Here is an 18,397-nt window from a genome sequence, read left to right as displayed (position 1 = left end):
TAACTGCTTTTTAATCTCTGTATCTTGGCACTGGGCTCATCAAACTAACTTGAATTAAAGTCCAGACAAATCCAAACAAGACGATAAGTTAAACATTCTGTCCTCTAAAACAGATCTCTTACAAAAATAATAATGCAGCGAATAGACATACTTCTCCACAGACCTTTATATGTGGTGAAGAGCTCTACTTGCATCAGGACATCCTATGAAACAAGCACCACAAACACATCTGCCAGAAGAAGAAAGGAGTTCTTGGCGAGCCCATGTGATGTGTCTGTGATCACACAGCTACAAGAGGCCAAAGGAGGGATCTGGACCCAGATGTTTCCTGCCTTCACATTCACTGCTCTACCCACGTCACACCTGACTGCCTTTAACAATTTAGAGAGGGTCCTGTCCTGGAGATAAGGAGGCTTGGGGGTCCCTACAATCCCCATCAGTGGGTGCCTGACTATACACAAACACCAGATAGCCTCGGACCAAATGGCAAAATCCTGAGCAAGAAGGAGGCTGCCCGTGAGGAAGTGCTCCCCGCCACAACTGGGGGCCCTGCATTAAGTTGTGTTCTAAGGGGATGTGGAAAGCTTTCTAGTTATGGGGTGAAGCCCCTCCAAGGTACTTTCAGAACCAGCTCTTCCCTTTAAAAGAAAAGAGTGAAAGATTACTTAACACTACAAGGTGAGGCCCTATTCATCACAGCTTTCTATATCACTTAAATGTGTGAAACACCATGAAAGGATTTGAACCTGATCTTGGAGAAGAAAGGAAAAATTAAATTATGGTTCATTTTGTTGTTGTTAACATTGAAACAGATTCAAGGACAGTTTTCAGGGGATGCTGATCTAGAGCTGAGAACATGGAAATCCTTTAATCCAGGCCTCTTATTTTACAGATGAAAAGCTTCAGGCCTAAAGAGGTTCAATGACTAACCCAAGATCATGCAGCCGGTCAGTCGGTGAAAGTGCTACAACTGGAAAGGCAGTCTAGAAGCCCAGAACAGGAGCCGAAATCCTGGCTCAGATCTCTGCCATCCTGGGAAGGTCCCTGGGGCTGCATTTCCTCATTGATTTAAAAAGAGACCCCTTCGTCTTGAGGAGCCTGTGGTCGCCTTGGGCCAGGATCGTACAGGGACAGAGGGACAAGCAGTGGGAACAGAGCCTCTAAGTCAGAAGGAAAGCTCCAGAAAAAGGCTCTAAACTCCAGCATGGAGGTTATGGAAAAATCAAAGTTGTGTATAAACTCATCCATGGTGGACAAGCAGAACCAGAACAATAATTTAAACAGTTACGACAACACTGTTCAAACAAAGCGTGGTGGAAGCAGGCAGGATTCTGACTGACGTGAGGATCACCCACGCTGCAGGGGCCAGGCAAAGGAGACTTTTCTGGCACGTGGGCCGTGTGCACTTATGAAACAGAATGTTGATGTTCCCTCCTTGAACTCTGATTCCCCACTTGATCTTATGCCTGGCTTCCGACTCGGCCCACCCTCATGCAAGCTCTGACAAGCCCTCCTCATTATCCTTCATGGGTGGGGAAAAAAGATGACCTGGCTTTTAACAGATGTCTAGAATTAGGGCTGGTGTGACTGGCACCAGGGGCCCAGCAGGTACTGTACCTTCTTCCTTGCCTTCCTCACATTTCAGCAGGAACATGTCTGAATGCAGAGTACCCTTGTCAACATCCTTCTTCACTCTCTGCAAAAGGAAAAGGGAGATTCAAGTAATCAGCACTGAACTATACACCCAAATAAACCATCCAGTGCATCTTCATAAGGAAAGGAGCTCTTAAAATTTGCGTGTGTGTCACACACACCCCCCTCAGGCAGACAGTGACTGTTATGGGCCAGAACTCTGTACTTGAAACAAGGATTCTTACAAGGTGCTAACTCAGTGGAAGTGATAAAACTATGGTTATCTAGTTTAGCATAGTTCTCTAGTTCAGTATGACCAAATTAATCTTACAACAAATAATGGTTTCCTAGTGATATAATGATTGGATTATACTCAGTATGATGAATGGATTTAATTGTAATAAGAGTATTTACGAGGCCAGATTCAGACCTAAAGAGGGACTGAATGGGATCGGAGACAGACTCAGAAGGGTTAGGGTCAGACTCTGAGAAGACAAGAGGACTGGAAACTGAAGCACAAGCCCTTGGACTGAGACAGATTTCAAGACAGAGACCATTGTGGTGGTCCTCCTGTCTCTTCCACAGAAATCAAAACACATTGCGGAGGATCTCCAGAAAGCTAGCTGAACTCCAGGCAAGGAGACAGACTATGAAGGAGACAGTAAAAACTTTTGGACTTTATCACCTGGCTATTCTTGTGCCGATTACTCTGCTGAAAAGAAAGCTGCCCCAAAGACCTCCAGAAAACTAATTGGAACACTACAGGTGAAGATAATGAATTGCTCCCTTCTCAAAATCAACAAGGTGTTTTTTTTTTTTAATTAAGGAAATGCCAAATTTACATTAGAAGTTAGTGAAAATTAAACTAATTTTTTTTTTTTTTTTTACCCCTATCCTAGTTCAAACCTCTTTAGAAATCTCTCCATAGTCCCCTGATGAAAAACTTTAGACTGAGACAGAGATTTAGAGCTGGAAGGGACACCATTCCCCCTGTTTTGCAGAAAGGGAAAGCGAGTCCCAAAGAAGTTAATTAACTTGTATTAAGTTCTTTTATATCTTAAGTGGCAGAGTTGGAATTTGAATCAACGTTTTCAGCTCCCCCAAACCAGCACTCCTTCTGCTATGGACCTTGCTGCCTCAGTACATTATCTATCTGAGCAGTCAGATTCACCTTGGGGGATATTAAAAAGCCCGATCTAAGGAGGAGCTGCCCTAAATGTTTTGGTCTCATTTGTTAGAGACCTGCTCTGGAGCTCCCCGTAACGTGAACTTGGTTTTCTTGTTCTTTTTCTTCCATGCTGGATGAGTAGATTAAAAAATGGATTTATTTTAGTAAGTGATCATCACTTCTGTACCTTGACTTTCTTATCTCAAAATTAAGTATATGACTGACAACTCATTCTCTAATTAAGAATGGAGAGGGGGTAAAAATGAAGAGGAAAAAACCTGACAGCTCCGATTACCATATGTTCAAGCTTAAAATATCTTCCTCTCGCCCTTCTTCTCCCTGGAGCTCCCCACAGTGGCTTTCACCCGACTTGCTCTATTATGAGGTAGCACCATTCAGAACCACCACAGGTGATGTTTTTTTCTTTTTAGAAAACTGTTTTAACTCCATTGACAGTATACTCAGATATATGAGAACCAAAGAAGAGTAAAAGCAAAAGCAAAAATAGCAACAAGCAGGAAATAAACACCCAAATAAAGCCAATCACAGAACAAAAATAAAACCAAAATCAAACTGCAAACAATGAAGCAAAGTAACACACACACACACACACACACACCCCAACAACAAACCAAACCAAAAAACAACAAAAAAACCCCACCTCAATAGCAAAGGATCCCAATACAACCTCACCTGTGGTTATCTACTGGTGGATAAAAAGCATGAGGTTCCTACAACCTATGGTCCATCCTTTTACACCAGACCTAGTTCTTGCTTACTTGTAATTGCCAACAATTATATGCCCTTATAAAGAAAGGGTTCTTAACTTTGGGTCTGTGAATTTTTTTGTTTTTAAACATTTTGGTAACTGTGTTTCAATAAATCTGATTTCCTTTGTAATCCTATGTTTTTGGGGACTATGCGCTTCTCTACATGCCCTATGAATCCATGATATAAAAAAAGGTTAAGAACACTCATTATAAATGGAGATTCAACCTATGGACAAAGGATCAAATTAATACTTCACTAAACAACTTGCTGTTGAAAAGAAATTAATTAAATTTTTTAAAAATGATGTCATTTTCCAATGACTGAACTGATGTAATACAAAGCCCTAAAACTTTTGGTTTGGGAGTCTGCCTCAGGACTCCTACACTCAATCTGAATGATTCTGAATAGACTACTCAATTCATTGCTGACTTATGATCTGGTCAATGATAATCAAATTTTGGAGACAACCCTCAATTTATCTGGAAATTACTCCCTAGCCCTACCCTTGAGCCATAGAATTAGCATATCTATGGTAGAGGCTGGATAAAATGACTCTTCTTGCTTCTGTTTCTTTATTGAATTCCCTTACAATTCAGTCTGCTTAGTAATGGCGTACTATTACTTTTAATAAAACTTTGCCCCTTGACTAGGAGATGGGTTCAAGGCTGCAAATTCTTTTGAGACATTTCATGACACCAATCTGGGGAACTTTTGGGGTCCCCTTTCCCAATCTCAACAGAACTACTCTAGGATTTTAGGTATAACTAAGCGCAGAATTATCTTAAGTCTTCTTGTGTCCACTCTAGTGTTATCATCCTAACCAAGTTTGGTACCATCACAGAGAGAGCTTTTCACTTCTAATCTCTGCAAACATCACAAATCACCACTATAGTAGAAGTAATTAATAGTAGTGATGATGATGATAATGATAACAGAAGTAGCTAGGGAGTCAGGAAGACTGAGTTTAAATCCTGCCTCAGATACTTCCTAGCTGTGTGACTCCGGCCAAGTTTCCCCATCAGTAAATGAGGATAACAACAAGCATTTACTTCCCAGAATTACTGTGAAGACCAAATGAGATAACATTTATAAAAGACTTGGGCATAGTGCCTGGCACACAGTAGGCAGTTAATAATGCTTATTCCCTTCCATTCCCGAATCCCTAGCAAATTTCACTATTAAGGATTCCTTATTTCCACTGGTACCAATGTCAGACAGATTACAAGTGCTCAATATTAGATGAAACTATTTAATAGCCCATCAGCTATTTTTTTTTAGGGATACCTCCTTTTCAATAATGATGACAATATTGTATTTTGAGGGTTCACAATGCATTTTACCTGTGTTAAATTAGCAAAGATGACAAAAGACAGCAATAATCTATTTGGAGGGGTTTGGGAAATTTAGGCCTAATCATGTATTGCTGGGAGACCTTTCAATCAGTACCACCATTTTGAAAAGCAATTTGGAATTAGGCAAATAAAGTTTCTAAAATGCCCGTATTCTTTTTGATCCAGAGATTCCATTTCTAGGATTGTATCCCAAGAAGGTCACTAATAAGAAGAAACTCACCACATACAATAAAATATTACTTAACTAGTTTCCAGTATTAGAAACTAAAAACTATCAAAATTTGAAACTGGTCACATCGATAGTCAGATACAAGAAAAACATTTCAAAGGTGTTTTTTTTTTTTTAAAGTTATTTTTCCATTTTAAATTATCTGGGCCACTTGTGCAGTCTAGAGTGTTACTTAATTTTATTTTGCCCAGTGGATCTAGATAACTAAAACGACATGGACAGAATCTGCCAGTGACTTTCTGGCTCCCTAGAATAATGAGCATTAGGCTAAGAAGTCTTGCAAGAGGATGAATACAGAGAGGATTGGCAAGACTTACACAAACTGATGCTAAGTGAAATGAGCAGAACCAGGAGATCATTATATACCTCAATAACGATACTGTATGAGGATGTATTCTGATGGAAGTGGATTTCTTTGATAAAGAGAAGATCTAACTCAGTTTCAATTGATCAAAGATGGACAGAAGCAGCTACACCCAAAGAAAGAACATTGGGAAATGAATGTAAACTGCTTGCATTTTTGTTTTTCTTCCTTGGTTATTTATACCTTCTGAATCCAATTCTCCCTGTGCAACAAGAAAACTGTTCGGTTCTGCACACATATATTGTATCCAAGATCTACTGTAACCTATTTAACATGTATAGGACTGCTTGCCATCTGGGGGAGGGGGTGGAGGGAGGGAGGGGAAAAATCGGACAGAAGTGAGTGCAAGGGATAATGTTGTAAAAAATTACCCTGGCATGGGCTCTGTCAATAAAAAGTTATTAAAAAAAAAAAAAAAAAGTCTTGCAAGGTGAAACATTGGGTGGGGAAAGATGCACAAGAGTTCTTCCTTCCTAAGCCATGGATTCTTGGGTTCCAGAGGTTAGAACATAGTGGGCAGCCACGGATGCTGCATGAGAACAGGCCAGAAAGAGAGCCTGGAGCCAGATGGTGGAAGGTCTTTCATAAATGGCAAAGGAGTATGCAACTCATTCTCTTGAAGGCTTTTTTAAAAATTATACATTTCCTCCCCTCAATCAACAAGCATTGGTTGGTTTTTCTGTTTTCCTCATCTCCTACTCAGATTAGGAAGAACAACAATCCTTGTAACAAATAAGGACAGTCCAACTAAAGGAAGTCCTGCTCATTCCGTGCCTTGAACCCCTCCTGTGTAGCAGAAATGGGGCAGCATATTCTATCACAAGTCCCCTATCTGGAAATGAGGTGGGTCTTGCCCTTTAAGGCTGTGTGTCTTCACAATGTTGCTGGTAAGTCTTCAGAAGATGTAAAACTTCAAAAATCCTCCCTCAGCTTCCAGAGCCACACACTGCCCTCAGGACAGGTCCCAAAGGAGACGGTGCCAAAATGTGCTGGGGTCTGTTTGGGCTTTTTGTAAAATCATGAAAATTTCTGGTTTTGTTTTTTAGCTGAGGAGGGGAAGAGGTTGGGAAGGAATAGATTTTTGTTAATCAAGCATAAAATTAAAACAATATAGTTGTTAATGCATAAATCATTCTCCTGGTTCTACTCAATTTATTAGTTCATGTAATCGTAATATAGTAGCGAGCAATCATGCAATGCTTTAAGATTTCCAAATGCTTTACAAATATTATCTCACTTCAGCCTCACTGGAATACCAGGAGTTAGGTGCTGTTATTAACCCCATTCTAGGAATAAAGAAACTTGGACAAAGTGAGTTGCCTGGGGTCACACAGCTACTAAGTGCCTGGGATTGACTCAGGTCTGGTGCTCTACCCACTGCACCCCTAGCTGATGGCTATAATGTGGAACCTGGGATTCACTTTAATTTGCATTTCTTGAATTACTTATGATTTGGGGTATTTTTTCATCTCGCTATTAATGGTTTGGACTCAATGCAGTTTAGAGCAGAAGAACACTAGGGCCTTTGGAAGATAGTTCTAACAGATGTCTGGAGGCTGCTTCTGATATCAGAGGCCAGAAAACAGAGAGGCTGATGAGGAGACTGTTGCGAGAAGGGATGGGGGGGTAGCCATGTGAATGAATGGGAGGCATGGAGTGCCTCCAGGAGATTGGCCTCAGCCTCAGTGACAGAGGGACAGTAACGTCCTCAAAAGAAATAAGGCTGCCTGGAGGACAGAAAGGCTTCAAGGGAAGAGTGGGACCCTGAGGTGCTGTGCTCAGGAGGCTGTTACCAGCATGAGATTGGAGTGTAAGAAAAAGAGTAAGATTAAGGCTACTGAGAAAGATCTGGGAGGTACAGCATAAAGATAACTCAGCCCTGGAGTTAAGACTCTCAAAAGGCTAAGGATCCCTAGAACAGAAGGCAGCTGATGAACTAGCCAAAGGTGGGAAAGGAATAGTCGCATATGAAGCAATTAATGTCAACAAAACCAGTGTAACCCAAGGCAGGGCAGAGGAAGGTGTCTGAGAAAAAGGAGTGCCTGATGGGGAAATCAATTCGATGAGGCTTTTTCTTGCTCATGGAAGCCCTCCTCTTCTCAGCTGCTACTGCAGTGATGGCGGCTGAGGAAAGGTCCAGCAGCCTGAACTAGAGATCATTAGAGATGGATGAAACAGAATCTCTTAATGGAATGGCTATACCAAAGACCATGGGAGCCTTCAGAAGGAAAGAGACATGACGGGCTGGGCCAAGGTGGAAAGGGATGGGAGGAGGGGAGAAGCAGCAGAGGAAAGATGTTCTTAACACAGAAGATCCGAGAGACACGGCCCAGCCCATCCAGCCCCCATCTCAAGCAGTTCTATCCTAACCGAGTATGACACTGAAACAACTGAGTGGGGAGTCCACAGACTGTCCCAGAGCAAGTACAAAATTCTGGCCAGGTAAAAATGTCAGTGAAGTCTGGTGCCTGGTCCTCAGAGTTGGCTTGGTGCCAGCTCTGCAGCCCCCTCCCAAGATATGGAGGCTACGTGATCCGCTTCTGGGTCTCTAGGCTGGGGACACTTGGTAGGTCCGGGTCCTCAGGCAGGGCTCCCAGCTCCAGCCCCATACCCTCATTCCAAGACCATAAGAGATGAAGCATTCCCAGAAGAACCCGCAGCCTGGGATCCTTCCCTTGGTGAGGCAGGTCCTCAGGTGATAGAGGTACTGTCACTAGGCCCCTTCAGCAGCTTTCCTGGATTGGTTGGGCCATCTTCATGCCAGAAGACTTTGGTAGAAACATGCTATAACAGATAGTGACTAATTCTATCTACAGTGGCAATTCTCTGCCCAGATGGAAAATCAAAATGAAAAACAAAAACAAAAAAACAAAACCCCAAACTAAAAAAGTTGCCCTTCTGAACTCAGATTTCTAAGTGCCCTTAAATTCAGTTAATTTACATTAAAAAATGAAAACAATTTCCAGAAAAATACTAAATACTGTTTGTTCAACAATTGGGGGGGAGGAGGGGGGAGGAAGGTTTGCTCTGGTTGCTTTAAATTAGAACCGTGAGTGGTAGATGAATGTGTGGGTGCAGATATGAAGGAGGGTGGGGTGGGGGAGAGGGGCAGAGGACGAGAGAGACAGATCTGCCGGCAGCCCAGCTGCTTGCCACAGAACTCAACGAGGTGGGGCGGGGAAAACCAGAATGAGCACAGAGTGCATAGCCGAGTGCTGTCAGTTCTCAAGTCATGTGGGGCTTGTCAAAATAACTGTTATCATTCATACAGAGAACACACAGAACCAGCACAAGGGGCCTTGATCACAGTCTGCTTTACTGACTGACAAAAAGACAATTCCAATCCAGACTGAGGGTCTGTGGTTGTCTTTGAGAAATTCAAGGAGAAGCTACTTTTAAAAATTCAAAGGCACCCCTCTGTTCTGCTATCTAGTGGATATCAGGATAACAGCCCGATTTCAGAAGAACCTTCCTGTTTTCTTACTAACCTGTCAATGCTATCGATCTTCCTTCAGAAATATTCTCATTAACTAAGATTTAACAAAGTTCTTCTTTACTGTTCTGTATTTCCAAGAGTAATTATTTCATTTTTCTATTCTCTATACAGACCGAGATGCCTTACGGCAGAGCAATATGGTGTAACATTTCCATTTCACTGCCTTCTTTTGAACAATGGATCTGGAGCTGGGTTCCAATGTGGACCCTGCATCCTGATCCCTGTATGGTCTCTGCTAAGTCACTACTCACTCCGAGGTATCTGTTTCTCCATACAGAAGCTCCCATCTACAGGACTTCTCAGGTGACTTGGAAGCTCCAGTGTAAAGTGGGACATGAGTGTGTGTGTGCATGTATGTGTACCAGGCGTTCCCATGTGCATGCTGCTGTCATGAGGGAAGGGGCCGGAACATCCCAGGACACGATGCTCCTACTCTGTATCCCAAACCTCGCTCCCTGCTCCAACCACGCAGCGTGGCTCTGAGTCCTAGATGATTTCTCCTGGTGAGGTACAAGGCGATTAGTCTCTTGACATCTCCCCAGCTTCATTTAGTGGTCTAGTCAGGCTCACTGCACGGGTTGCCTAGCAATACTAAGCCCTCGTTACTTTCCACAGCTAGGATGCAGCTGCTGTGGTTCCATCTTTTAAAAAGATGGGGGGGGGGGGGGGGGGGGGGGGGGGAATTGCAAGGGAAAACTTGCACCGAGATCAATAAACGCTGAACAGGTAACCTCATTTATCCAACCAGAGTGTACATGTCACAGAAGGTTGCACCACAGGAATGTGTCAGACTGGCACAAAATAAGCATTTGTAGATTATATTGCCAAGCCCACCATCTCTTCCCAGCTATTCAAGTGGGAAGCATTCCCAACACAAATTTATTTTTTATGTTCTTCTGTTAATTTCTATAATCTTTTCAGCTAAAATAACCACATAAGCCAGCCAGTTCTCATTCTTTGTTGCAAAAGTACAATCTCTACTCAGTGCCCATTTTGATAAAGTGAAGAAATATTCAATCTGATAGTCTCAACTAGTTTTCATCTTAATGGATGGCAATATCAGACTCCCACAGGGAGGAATCCAGTCCCTGCTATCCCTTCCAGTCACCCCCTGTGTCTCACTCTTCCCAATAAAATCCTCTTCTTAGGGCATGACCACTTGACAGAGTCCCATTTCCTATCAGAAACTCTTAAACTTGAAGCAATATAATTTCATCCAGGAAGGGTGTAATGAAAGAGCTTCCCTCCTCATTTCATCTAGGAAATATTACCGTCCCCTTGAAGGCAAGTTCAAGGAAAACAAGCTTCTCTGAAGAGTTCCCAATTTATGCTAAACACCTAGTCTAGTCCCCAAAGTATAAACCATCCATAAGTCTTCCTGATGTTGCTGTATGACTACCAGACCCCTGATCTTCAGAACTCCAACTGTAGGTGACTGCGCCAGGGAGAGTCATCAGCAGATGCTGCAGCAGGGAGAGGCTGCAGCACATCACCAAAGATGAGATGCCTTCAAGAAAGGGGAGAACAAGGGACAACCCTGGAGACAGGGGATTCAAAAAGGCAGCGGGCTGGAATCATGTAGAGGAGAGGGCAGAGGAGGATCAGTGGACATGAGCACTAGGTGGGCTGTTCACCTATTAGCAAAAAGCCAAGAAGAAAGCCTGTTGGGCACTGGAGAGCTCTAAGGGAGGACATGGATAAAAATCACACAAGTTGTGAAGATGTGGATGGCCGAGGGCTGCAGCACTGGCTAGAACACGCTCGTGCCCAGTGTCTAAAGACTGAGCCCTGACAGAAAGTCTCCATTTTCTGGGACCTAGGAAAGATGAAGTCAATTACAGGACACAAGTCCTTCCACTGGCAGCTGAGAGTGTGATGATGTGCGAGTCAGAAACAGATTGTGTAAGAGGGGATGGGGCTGTTGCCATTCCCTGCCCCCCCCCCTCTCCCCTCTGTGAGCCTCACAGCTGGGGACGGTAGGGAGAGGGAGGAGGGTCCTGCTTGTTTTGGCAGTTTCCTTGACGTCCTGTCCAGCTCTGCATTCTCAACTGGCTGTGCATCAGTCAGCTTGCAGGCTTGGGGAGAACAGTTCCCTCTTCCTGCTTTTTGACTCTACTGTTGAACCTACAGCAAAACTGAAATGATGGTTTGATGTTGGACAGCCCAGTGTGGATCTGTGGAACACAACCACATTTCAGAGGGTAGAACAGTTGTGGCAGCACCCCTCCATGTTTATTCTGTTCGCCATCCTGATGGATACAGGATGGGGAAAGAGCCCCAAAGCCAGGGGCAGAAGTTGAAGTGGAAAGGCAAGAGGCAGGAGACATGCAATTAGTAAAACTATAAAAAAAACACTGATTATCACTTCCTCAAGGCACTGAGTGTTAAGAGCTGGGGACACAAAGGCAGGCAAAAACATGAGCCCAGCCTGATGGAGCTCAGGGTAAGGGAAAGACAACATGTATGCGACATGTATGCATGCAACACAGCCCAAGAAAGCAGAAGGCAATATCAGCCAAAGAGACAGGGAAAAGCCTTCTGCAGAAGAGGGATGTGGGCTGAGTTCTGACAGGAAAGCCAAGAGGTAGAAGGGAAGGGGGAAGGGGGGTGGCTACACACCAGAGTTAGGGGACAGAAGCAGCAAGGAGATCAGTGTCCCAGGATGCTAGAGGGCCTGGAGAAGAGCTACTGTACTGAAAAATGGACCTCTGGACCTAGTATTACAAATCATCATATACAGTACATTTTGCAATAGTTTCTAACCAAATTCCAAATAAAATTTAAAAATATCTTTTTTATTCTGTGCTAAAATATTCAGAAAGGGTTTATTAGCTTTAAGTCATTGGCAAATCCATTGGCAAATTGGCTCTAGAAAATGAGATGAGTTTGAAACTCTCTAGAGAAAACTCAGTCTCTGAAAAACCAATCCAGAAAAGGTCCAGATCCTACCGAGCTACAAACTGTCACAAAAGGGCCTCAGCTGCTCTCTCTGCCCACAGACTCACATCAACTCCGCAGTTCTGACTGCTCTCCAATTTCTGAGGGAAGTAGTAGCTAACAATAATAATAGCTGGTATTTCTACAGTGCTTTCACTTTTATAAAACACTTTCCATAAAGAATGTCCTCTGACCCTCAGACATCATCATTCATACCATACATATATATGTAACAGCAGTAAAGTAAATGATCTGCTTAGGATTAGTTATATAGCTAGAAAGTGAAATAGGATTAGTTATATAGCTAGAAAGGCGGAATATGAACTCAGGTCTGATTCCAGGTGCTGCACTCCATCCATTGCACCACCCAGCTGCTCTGGCAGAGTAAGGCCAATGGTCATGGGAGGGAGGCAAGATGCAGGACACTATATTGTTTAAAGAAACGTGCAGCCACGAGCAGATGCGTTTCCCCTCATGCCCAATTCTCTGCTGCTGGGGCTAAAGGGACACATCTCTATGGCTGCCCCACCCACCCACACTGCCCCCAGCCTCGGGGCCCTCAGTCGAACACTGCCGAAGACACGATGCCAGCAGGGAGATGGGGATGCTGGGGCCACCCAGCACAAAACGAGGCAGAGGAAATAAGTCTGGCGGCTACAAAAGGTCTCCAATGACTTTTTGAGCTCCATTACTCTGACAGCTCTTGCCTTAACTGCTTAAATCATGTGCAGAATTGGTATATATTTTGCTACATATTTTTATCCTCATTGATTCAAGATTATAATTATGTACAAATGTCAAACAGGTCTATGTGCAGCGCTAATGCTTTTCCCAAAGGGAAAAAAGGCTCACTCAACATCTGGAACATGCCTTTAGATGGACCAAGATGTGGTAAAACATCTAAAGTCTAAAGTCAGGAGGATCCAATTTCAAATCTGGTCTCAGGCACTTAACACTTCCTAGCTGTGTGACCCTGGGCAAGTCACTTAACCCGAATTGTCTCAGCTAAAAACAAAAACAAAAAAAACATCTCATAGCAACACCAGCCACTCTGTACTCCTGGAACATCCTGGACGCATTTCTGTCTCCTCACCTCTGTCCATGCTATTCGCCCTTCCTGGGATGCCTCCTTCCTCCCTGGGGATCCCAGCCATACCTTAAGGGCCAGGTTCCACTTTCACCTTCTGTGACACACAATGGTGGCTCACGACAATCTCTTCTTCCTCTGCACAGTCAATCTGTTCTTCTCTCTGATGTTTAGGACATCACTATGGGGCAAGCATGTTCATTTCCTATCGGCCCCTCTCCTCCCTCCCCAAGATGGCAAGCAATCTGACATGGATTATATAAAATGTCGTTTTTAGAATGCTAATGAACTTTCATTTGAATACTGACATTCTCTGTGTGAGATTATACAGTGACCATCCTACGGACTTAACTAGAAGGACTGAGCTATCTCAGTTCTGGTTTGCTGGCTAAAGTTCAGAAGAAAGAACACTGCATCTCAGGGGGCTAGCTCACAAATCCTCTGGACAGGGACAAGAAAGGACCTGGCAAGGGGGTTTTATAATATGCTTAAAAATGAAAAGAAACCTTTTTTACAAGCTGTCTGGTCATCACATATTGCGGTGATGATATGTATTTGCAATAAGGCCACCATGAAAACAAATGCAGCTATGTACCAAAGAACTTGAATGAGATCCTCTAAATTTAATCCTTATGCACTATGACACTGGTGACTTCAATGCAAAGGTCGGGAAAGGTGAGGAAGGGGCCAAATGAATGGGAAAAGACCTGGTTTAGGAGAAAGGATGAGAGCTGTAGATCATACTGAAAATTCTCTTCAAGGAAAGAACCCATAGATGTGATATTCAGTGAGCAGCAAGAAACAGGACAAATATTTTTACAGGAAAAAGTCCTATTATGGATGTGGCAGAGTCAGCTGGCTATATACAATCAGACCATAGATATCATGAAAAGCAAGAAGACTGAGAAAAAGTTGCAGTTGCAGCTGATACAATTTAATCCTGAATTTAATCAATTTAAACAAATAAATGAAAAGTAAGAAATGGGAAACGGACGATGAACATGATGTAGCCACTGACTCCATCCTAACTGAATCCTGCAATGTACAGAAGATCAATGGCTCCCATAAAAAGCAACAAACTGGCTAAACTTTCAAGCTTTTGAAGGTTATAACTAAGAGAGTGGCCAAAGGCAACACCAGATTGTATGTTTTTGAATTGAATTTACTCATAAAATCTTACAAAGAAGGATGGTGGACAAGTCCAGGCATATCATCTCCCAAAACAAAAAATAATGAAGTGTAAAAACTATAAAGATTTAAAGGATGTCAATGTATGTAAGTGAACAAAGTTACTATCCCAAAGGCAATTAAGGATAAAAACAGAAGAACTGCAACCGGAAGGAAAGATCTTCAAAAGTCATTCTAACAAGCTTTTTGTTTTCTTTTCCTCCATCAAGAACAGTAGAACCCTCACAACTGGACCCTAACATCCCAGTCCCAGATGTGTTTACAGAGGAACTAGAAAGAGCATTAAGAGGGACAAGGACAAGAAAAACACTTGGATCAGACCAAAGATAAAGAGACATATGCTGATGTGACATGATTAGCTTCTTTGTGCTTTCTTGTTGTATCCTGTGTCTACACATACCACGTACACACACATCTGTGGGTGAGAGAAGAGAGAGGGGAAAGAGGAAAGGAGGGAGAGGGATAGAGAAAAAGCAATTGGCACTTTCCTTCTCTGTACCAGCACCTAGAAAACATAAAAAGGCCCTTTGTCCTGGAATTCTTAGGAGCCCTTTGACAGTCTGGTGAAGTAAATGAACTTCTCAAAATCATGTTGTAAATCCCTAAATTAAAATGCATAGCACACAAAGGAAACTAGAGATCAGTGAATTTTTTTTCTTCATCCAAATTCATGGATAGTTCCCTCAAAAATCTGTCAAAAACCCCAGATTAAGAACTTCCATAGAAGACAGAAGAAAGAAAGTGGGCCAGGCCAGGGGAAGGGTAGCAATAAAAACCACACTTTAAATACAGTTTATTTTTGCAAAAAAGACAAATGTATCAAATCACATGTAACTCTGATTTCCAGAGTTCTCACCCAGGACCCTGCATTTTCACCTGTATTAAGCAGTGTGTGGTACCCACAACATGGGAGGGGAGAGGTCCATCACTCTCAGTCTTGGTAAAGGGGCTGTAATCTGGGGTGGTCTCCACATTCTAGGGAGGAGCCTGACAAGCCAGCACACATCTGGGAGGAGTAGGGAGAGGGAAGGGAGAGGAATGGTACAAGGGGTCCCAGGTACCAATGGTTTAAGAACTGAGGGGGTGGGGGGCAGAGCAGAAGAGATTCGGGAGCACAGCATCTGTCTTCAAGTACTGTCAAGACTGCCTTGGAGAAAAGAATAGCCTCATTCTGCTCGTTCCTAGAGGAACAAGGGCCAGAAGCTGTCTATAGGAAGATTTCAATGTAATGCCAGCAAAAGCTTCCTCACAAGGAGAGCTGTTAAAAAAGGGCATGGACTCCCCATCCCTGATGGCTTTCAGATGTAGGATGGACCAACCCTGAGGATGCAGAGAAGGGACGCATGTTCAGGTATGGGATGGATTAAGATAAGATTAAGCTCAGAAGTCCCTTTCACCTTGGGAGGTTCTGTGATTTTAGGATTATACGTGACAAGTCCCTACAATTAAAGGTTTCTGAGGGCCTCACGAAGTTTACTTCCACCCCACCCAACCCTGACAATGCCACAAAGAGAATGGCTGCCCTTCAATTAAAAAGCCTCCAAAGACAGAAGACTGGATAACTTAAGAAAAGCAGATCATATTCTTAATGATAATCATAATCACAGCTCTTTGAGCTCTGCAAGTGTTTTTCAAATTTATTTTCATGGTAAACCCAGGAGGGAGGTGCAATCCCCATCTCATTCTACAGAGGAGAAAACAGGGCTGAAACCAATTGCCCAGGGTCAGAGAACCAGTCAGTCTGGAGCAAGATTTGAATTCGCATCTTCCTGCCTCCGAGTCTAGCAGAGACCTATCTACTGCACTAGGAGCTGCTTCAAAGCACCCACGGTTTCAGATCCAAGTGTCCCAGGCCCCTACGACATTATATCTCCTTACTAGAAATAACTATTTGATGTCACCAGCTCCTAGGATCTATTAACAGCACAGAGGCTGATCTTCAGAAATAAGAAAGCCCCAAGAATAAGAGCCCCTACTTCACTGCTGGAGGGAAGAATGAGATCACAGACAGAGCAGGGCCTCTGGCAGCAGAGGGCCTGGCTTACGCCACGCGCGGGGTTACAGCCCCCTAACCTCCCCTAACCTCCCCTTCAAAAACTCATCCCACTATAGAGTGTATTTTTTTTTTTGACTGTTTCCAGTACTGAAATCCTTAAATAAGAGCTATTGGCCAAGTCCTCCAGGAGGCCTTTCCTCATGACGGAGACACTGAAAATAGCGTTCTAACTCCTACCTGTTTGGAGTAGCCACCGTAGATGATGATGGTACCCTCGGGGGAGACAGACATCTGACAGCCGGATCTTGGCGTGGGACCTGTCCCTGACGGAGAAAGCTTGCTCCATGTGTATGTGTCCAGGCTAAAGGCATAGATGTCATTGTAATAGATGTAATCCCTGGTTAAAACAAAGGAAACAACATCAAGAAGCCGTATCTAGTCACAAGAAGTACTAGAAAAATAACCATCTGTAAAACAAACTTAGGGACGGAGTCAAGCCAACAACTTTATAGTTGCTTGTGTATTCTTGGATATCCAAGACACAGTAAATGACTGGGGAGGAACTGCATCAATGCATCAAAGGCCATTAAATTACTCTGCTTTTCCTGAAAACAACCTGTTATTTCTCACATGGCTTTCCAAACAGTAACTCACCACTAACTACATTAGACTGGTATGTGCAGTGTGCTTCAAAGAAGTCACATATGTTAACAGTCTAAGCCAGAAAGAAGCTGGCATTCCTTGCTCTATCAATAAAGCCGAGTCTGACTGTCAAGCTAACCCAAAGAAGCCGCCACTGGCTTCCCTTAGGAGCCAAGCCTCTGGACTAGCTCTCACAATGCAAAGGTTAATAAAAGTCTACACCTGGAAAAACTGGTCAATTTGACAAAGGTATATTTAATGACAAAGGTGTATTTATGGACATGATAGGTATTACAATGGATGGATAGACTACTGGGCCTGCTATCAGAAAGACTGAATTAAAATTTGACTTTAATTATGAGTGATGTAACCTGTATTTCTCTCAGTTTCCTTAACTGTAAAATGGGGATAATGAAATAACGACATTTACCTTCCAGGATTGTGAGGATCAAATTATATTTTCCTTTTATTTATTAATTTTGGGGGGTGGATCGGGGGAAGCCAATTGGGGTTAAGTGACTTGCCCAGGGTCACACAGCTAGGAAGTGTTAGATGTCTGAGGCCAGATTTTAACTCAGGTCCGCCTGACTTCTGGGATGGTGCTGTATCTATAGACAATGCCACCTACAGACAATGCTGCCCCCCAAATAGTTATTTTCCAATCTCCTATATTCTAGTTTTTATACTGTCTTGCTCATTAAGATCACTTTTAGTAATTTCTTTTTTGAATTAAATTTTATTCTGAGCTTCAGAAAAACAAAGTGGGAATTTCTATATGCAGAGTACAGAAAGGAAAATGTAGTGTAGATAACACTTCAGATCTCTATTGTATGCAACTTGTTTTACCTTTTGTTTTCTAATATTTGTAAAGTGTTTAATAGAGTACCTGGCACATAGTAGGCTCTATATAAATGCTAATTCCTTTCTTCTTTCCCTGGTAATGTGTCATGTCATGATGATTTTAAAGAAAATTTACAAAAATCCTGTGAACTCAATGTAAAATCATGTTAAAGAAGTGATTATAACTCCAAAGAACTTATCTATGGGTAGTTCTTTTTTTTTTTTTTTTTTTTTTTTTTTAGTATTAGAAAAAGAATAAGGTTTTTGGGATATATCAATAAATTGAGTTATATTAAAATTAAAAAAAGAAACCAACAAAGCAAGGGTTAAAGAAAGACCCCAACCTGAAGGGAATGAGAAAGGCCAATTCCAAGAATGTGTGAGGGAACATGGAAGTTCTGTTTTTCCTAGGATGTGTTCCCTATCGTGCAGTTAAGGATTTCAAAGGGACTGAGGACTCCCTATGGGATGTATAGGAAACAAGCTGGCCAGTGTCCTTGCTAAGGCTATTGGGCCCTCTCACTCTGATTACTTTAGGGGCTTTCTGATTTATTTCCTTGTCTTAAGTCTCCTTTTCCTCCCCTCCATACTCCAAACACCTGACAAAGAGCTTTTCCCAAGAGCAAAATGGGACTCTGCTCCTCAGCTGGCCCCGAGGGCAAAATACAAGCTCCTCTGTTGGATAATGAAGCTCC

General features: G+C 42.8%; 1 protein-coding gene across 3 annotated transcripts in view; it reads right to left on the bottom strand.

Moving 5' to 3' along the window:
* KLHDC4 (kelch domain containing 4) overlaps positions 1 to 18,397 on the bottom strand; it is a 91,586-nt gene that overhangs the window by 16,963 nt on the left and 56,226 nt on the right. For all 3 annotated transcript variants that reach the window (XM_031950165.1, XM_031950167.1, XM_031950166.1), the window contains 2 exons: positions 16,458 to 16,617; positions 1,618 to 1,696 (listed from right to left, as the gene is read on the bottom strand). In XM_031950165.1, the coding sequence (XP_031806025.1) occupies positions 1,618 to 1,696; positions 16,458 to 16,617 (239 nt within the window). The remainder of the gene's footprint in view (positions 1 to 1,617; positions 1,697 to 16,457; positions 16,618 to 18,397) is intronic.

This window comes from Sarcophilus harrisii, chromosome 2 (assembly GCF_902635505.1).
Source record: "Sarcophilus harrisii chromosome 2, mSarHar1.11, whole genome shotgun sequence".
NCBI lineage: Eukaryota > Metazoa > Chordata > Mammalia > Dasyuromorphia > Dasyuridae > Sarcophilus > Sarcophilus harrisii.
This window is presented reverse-complemented; position numbering and strand designations above follow the sequence as displayed.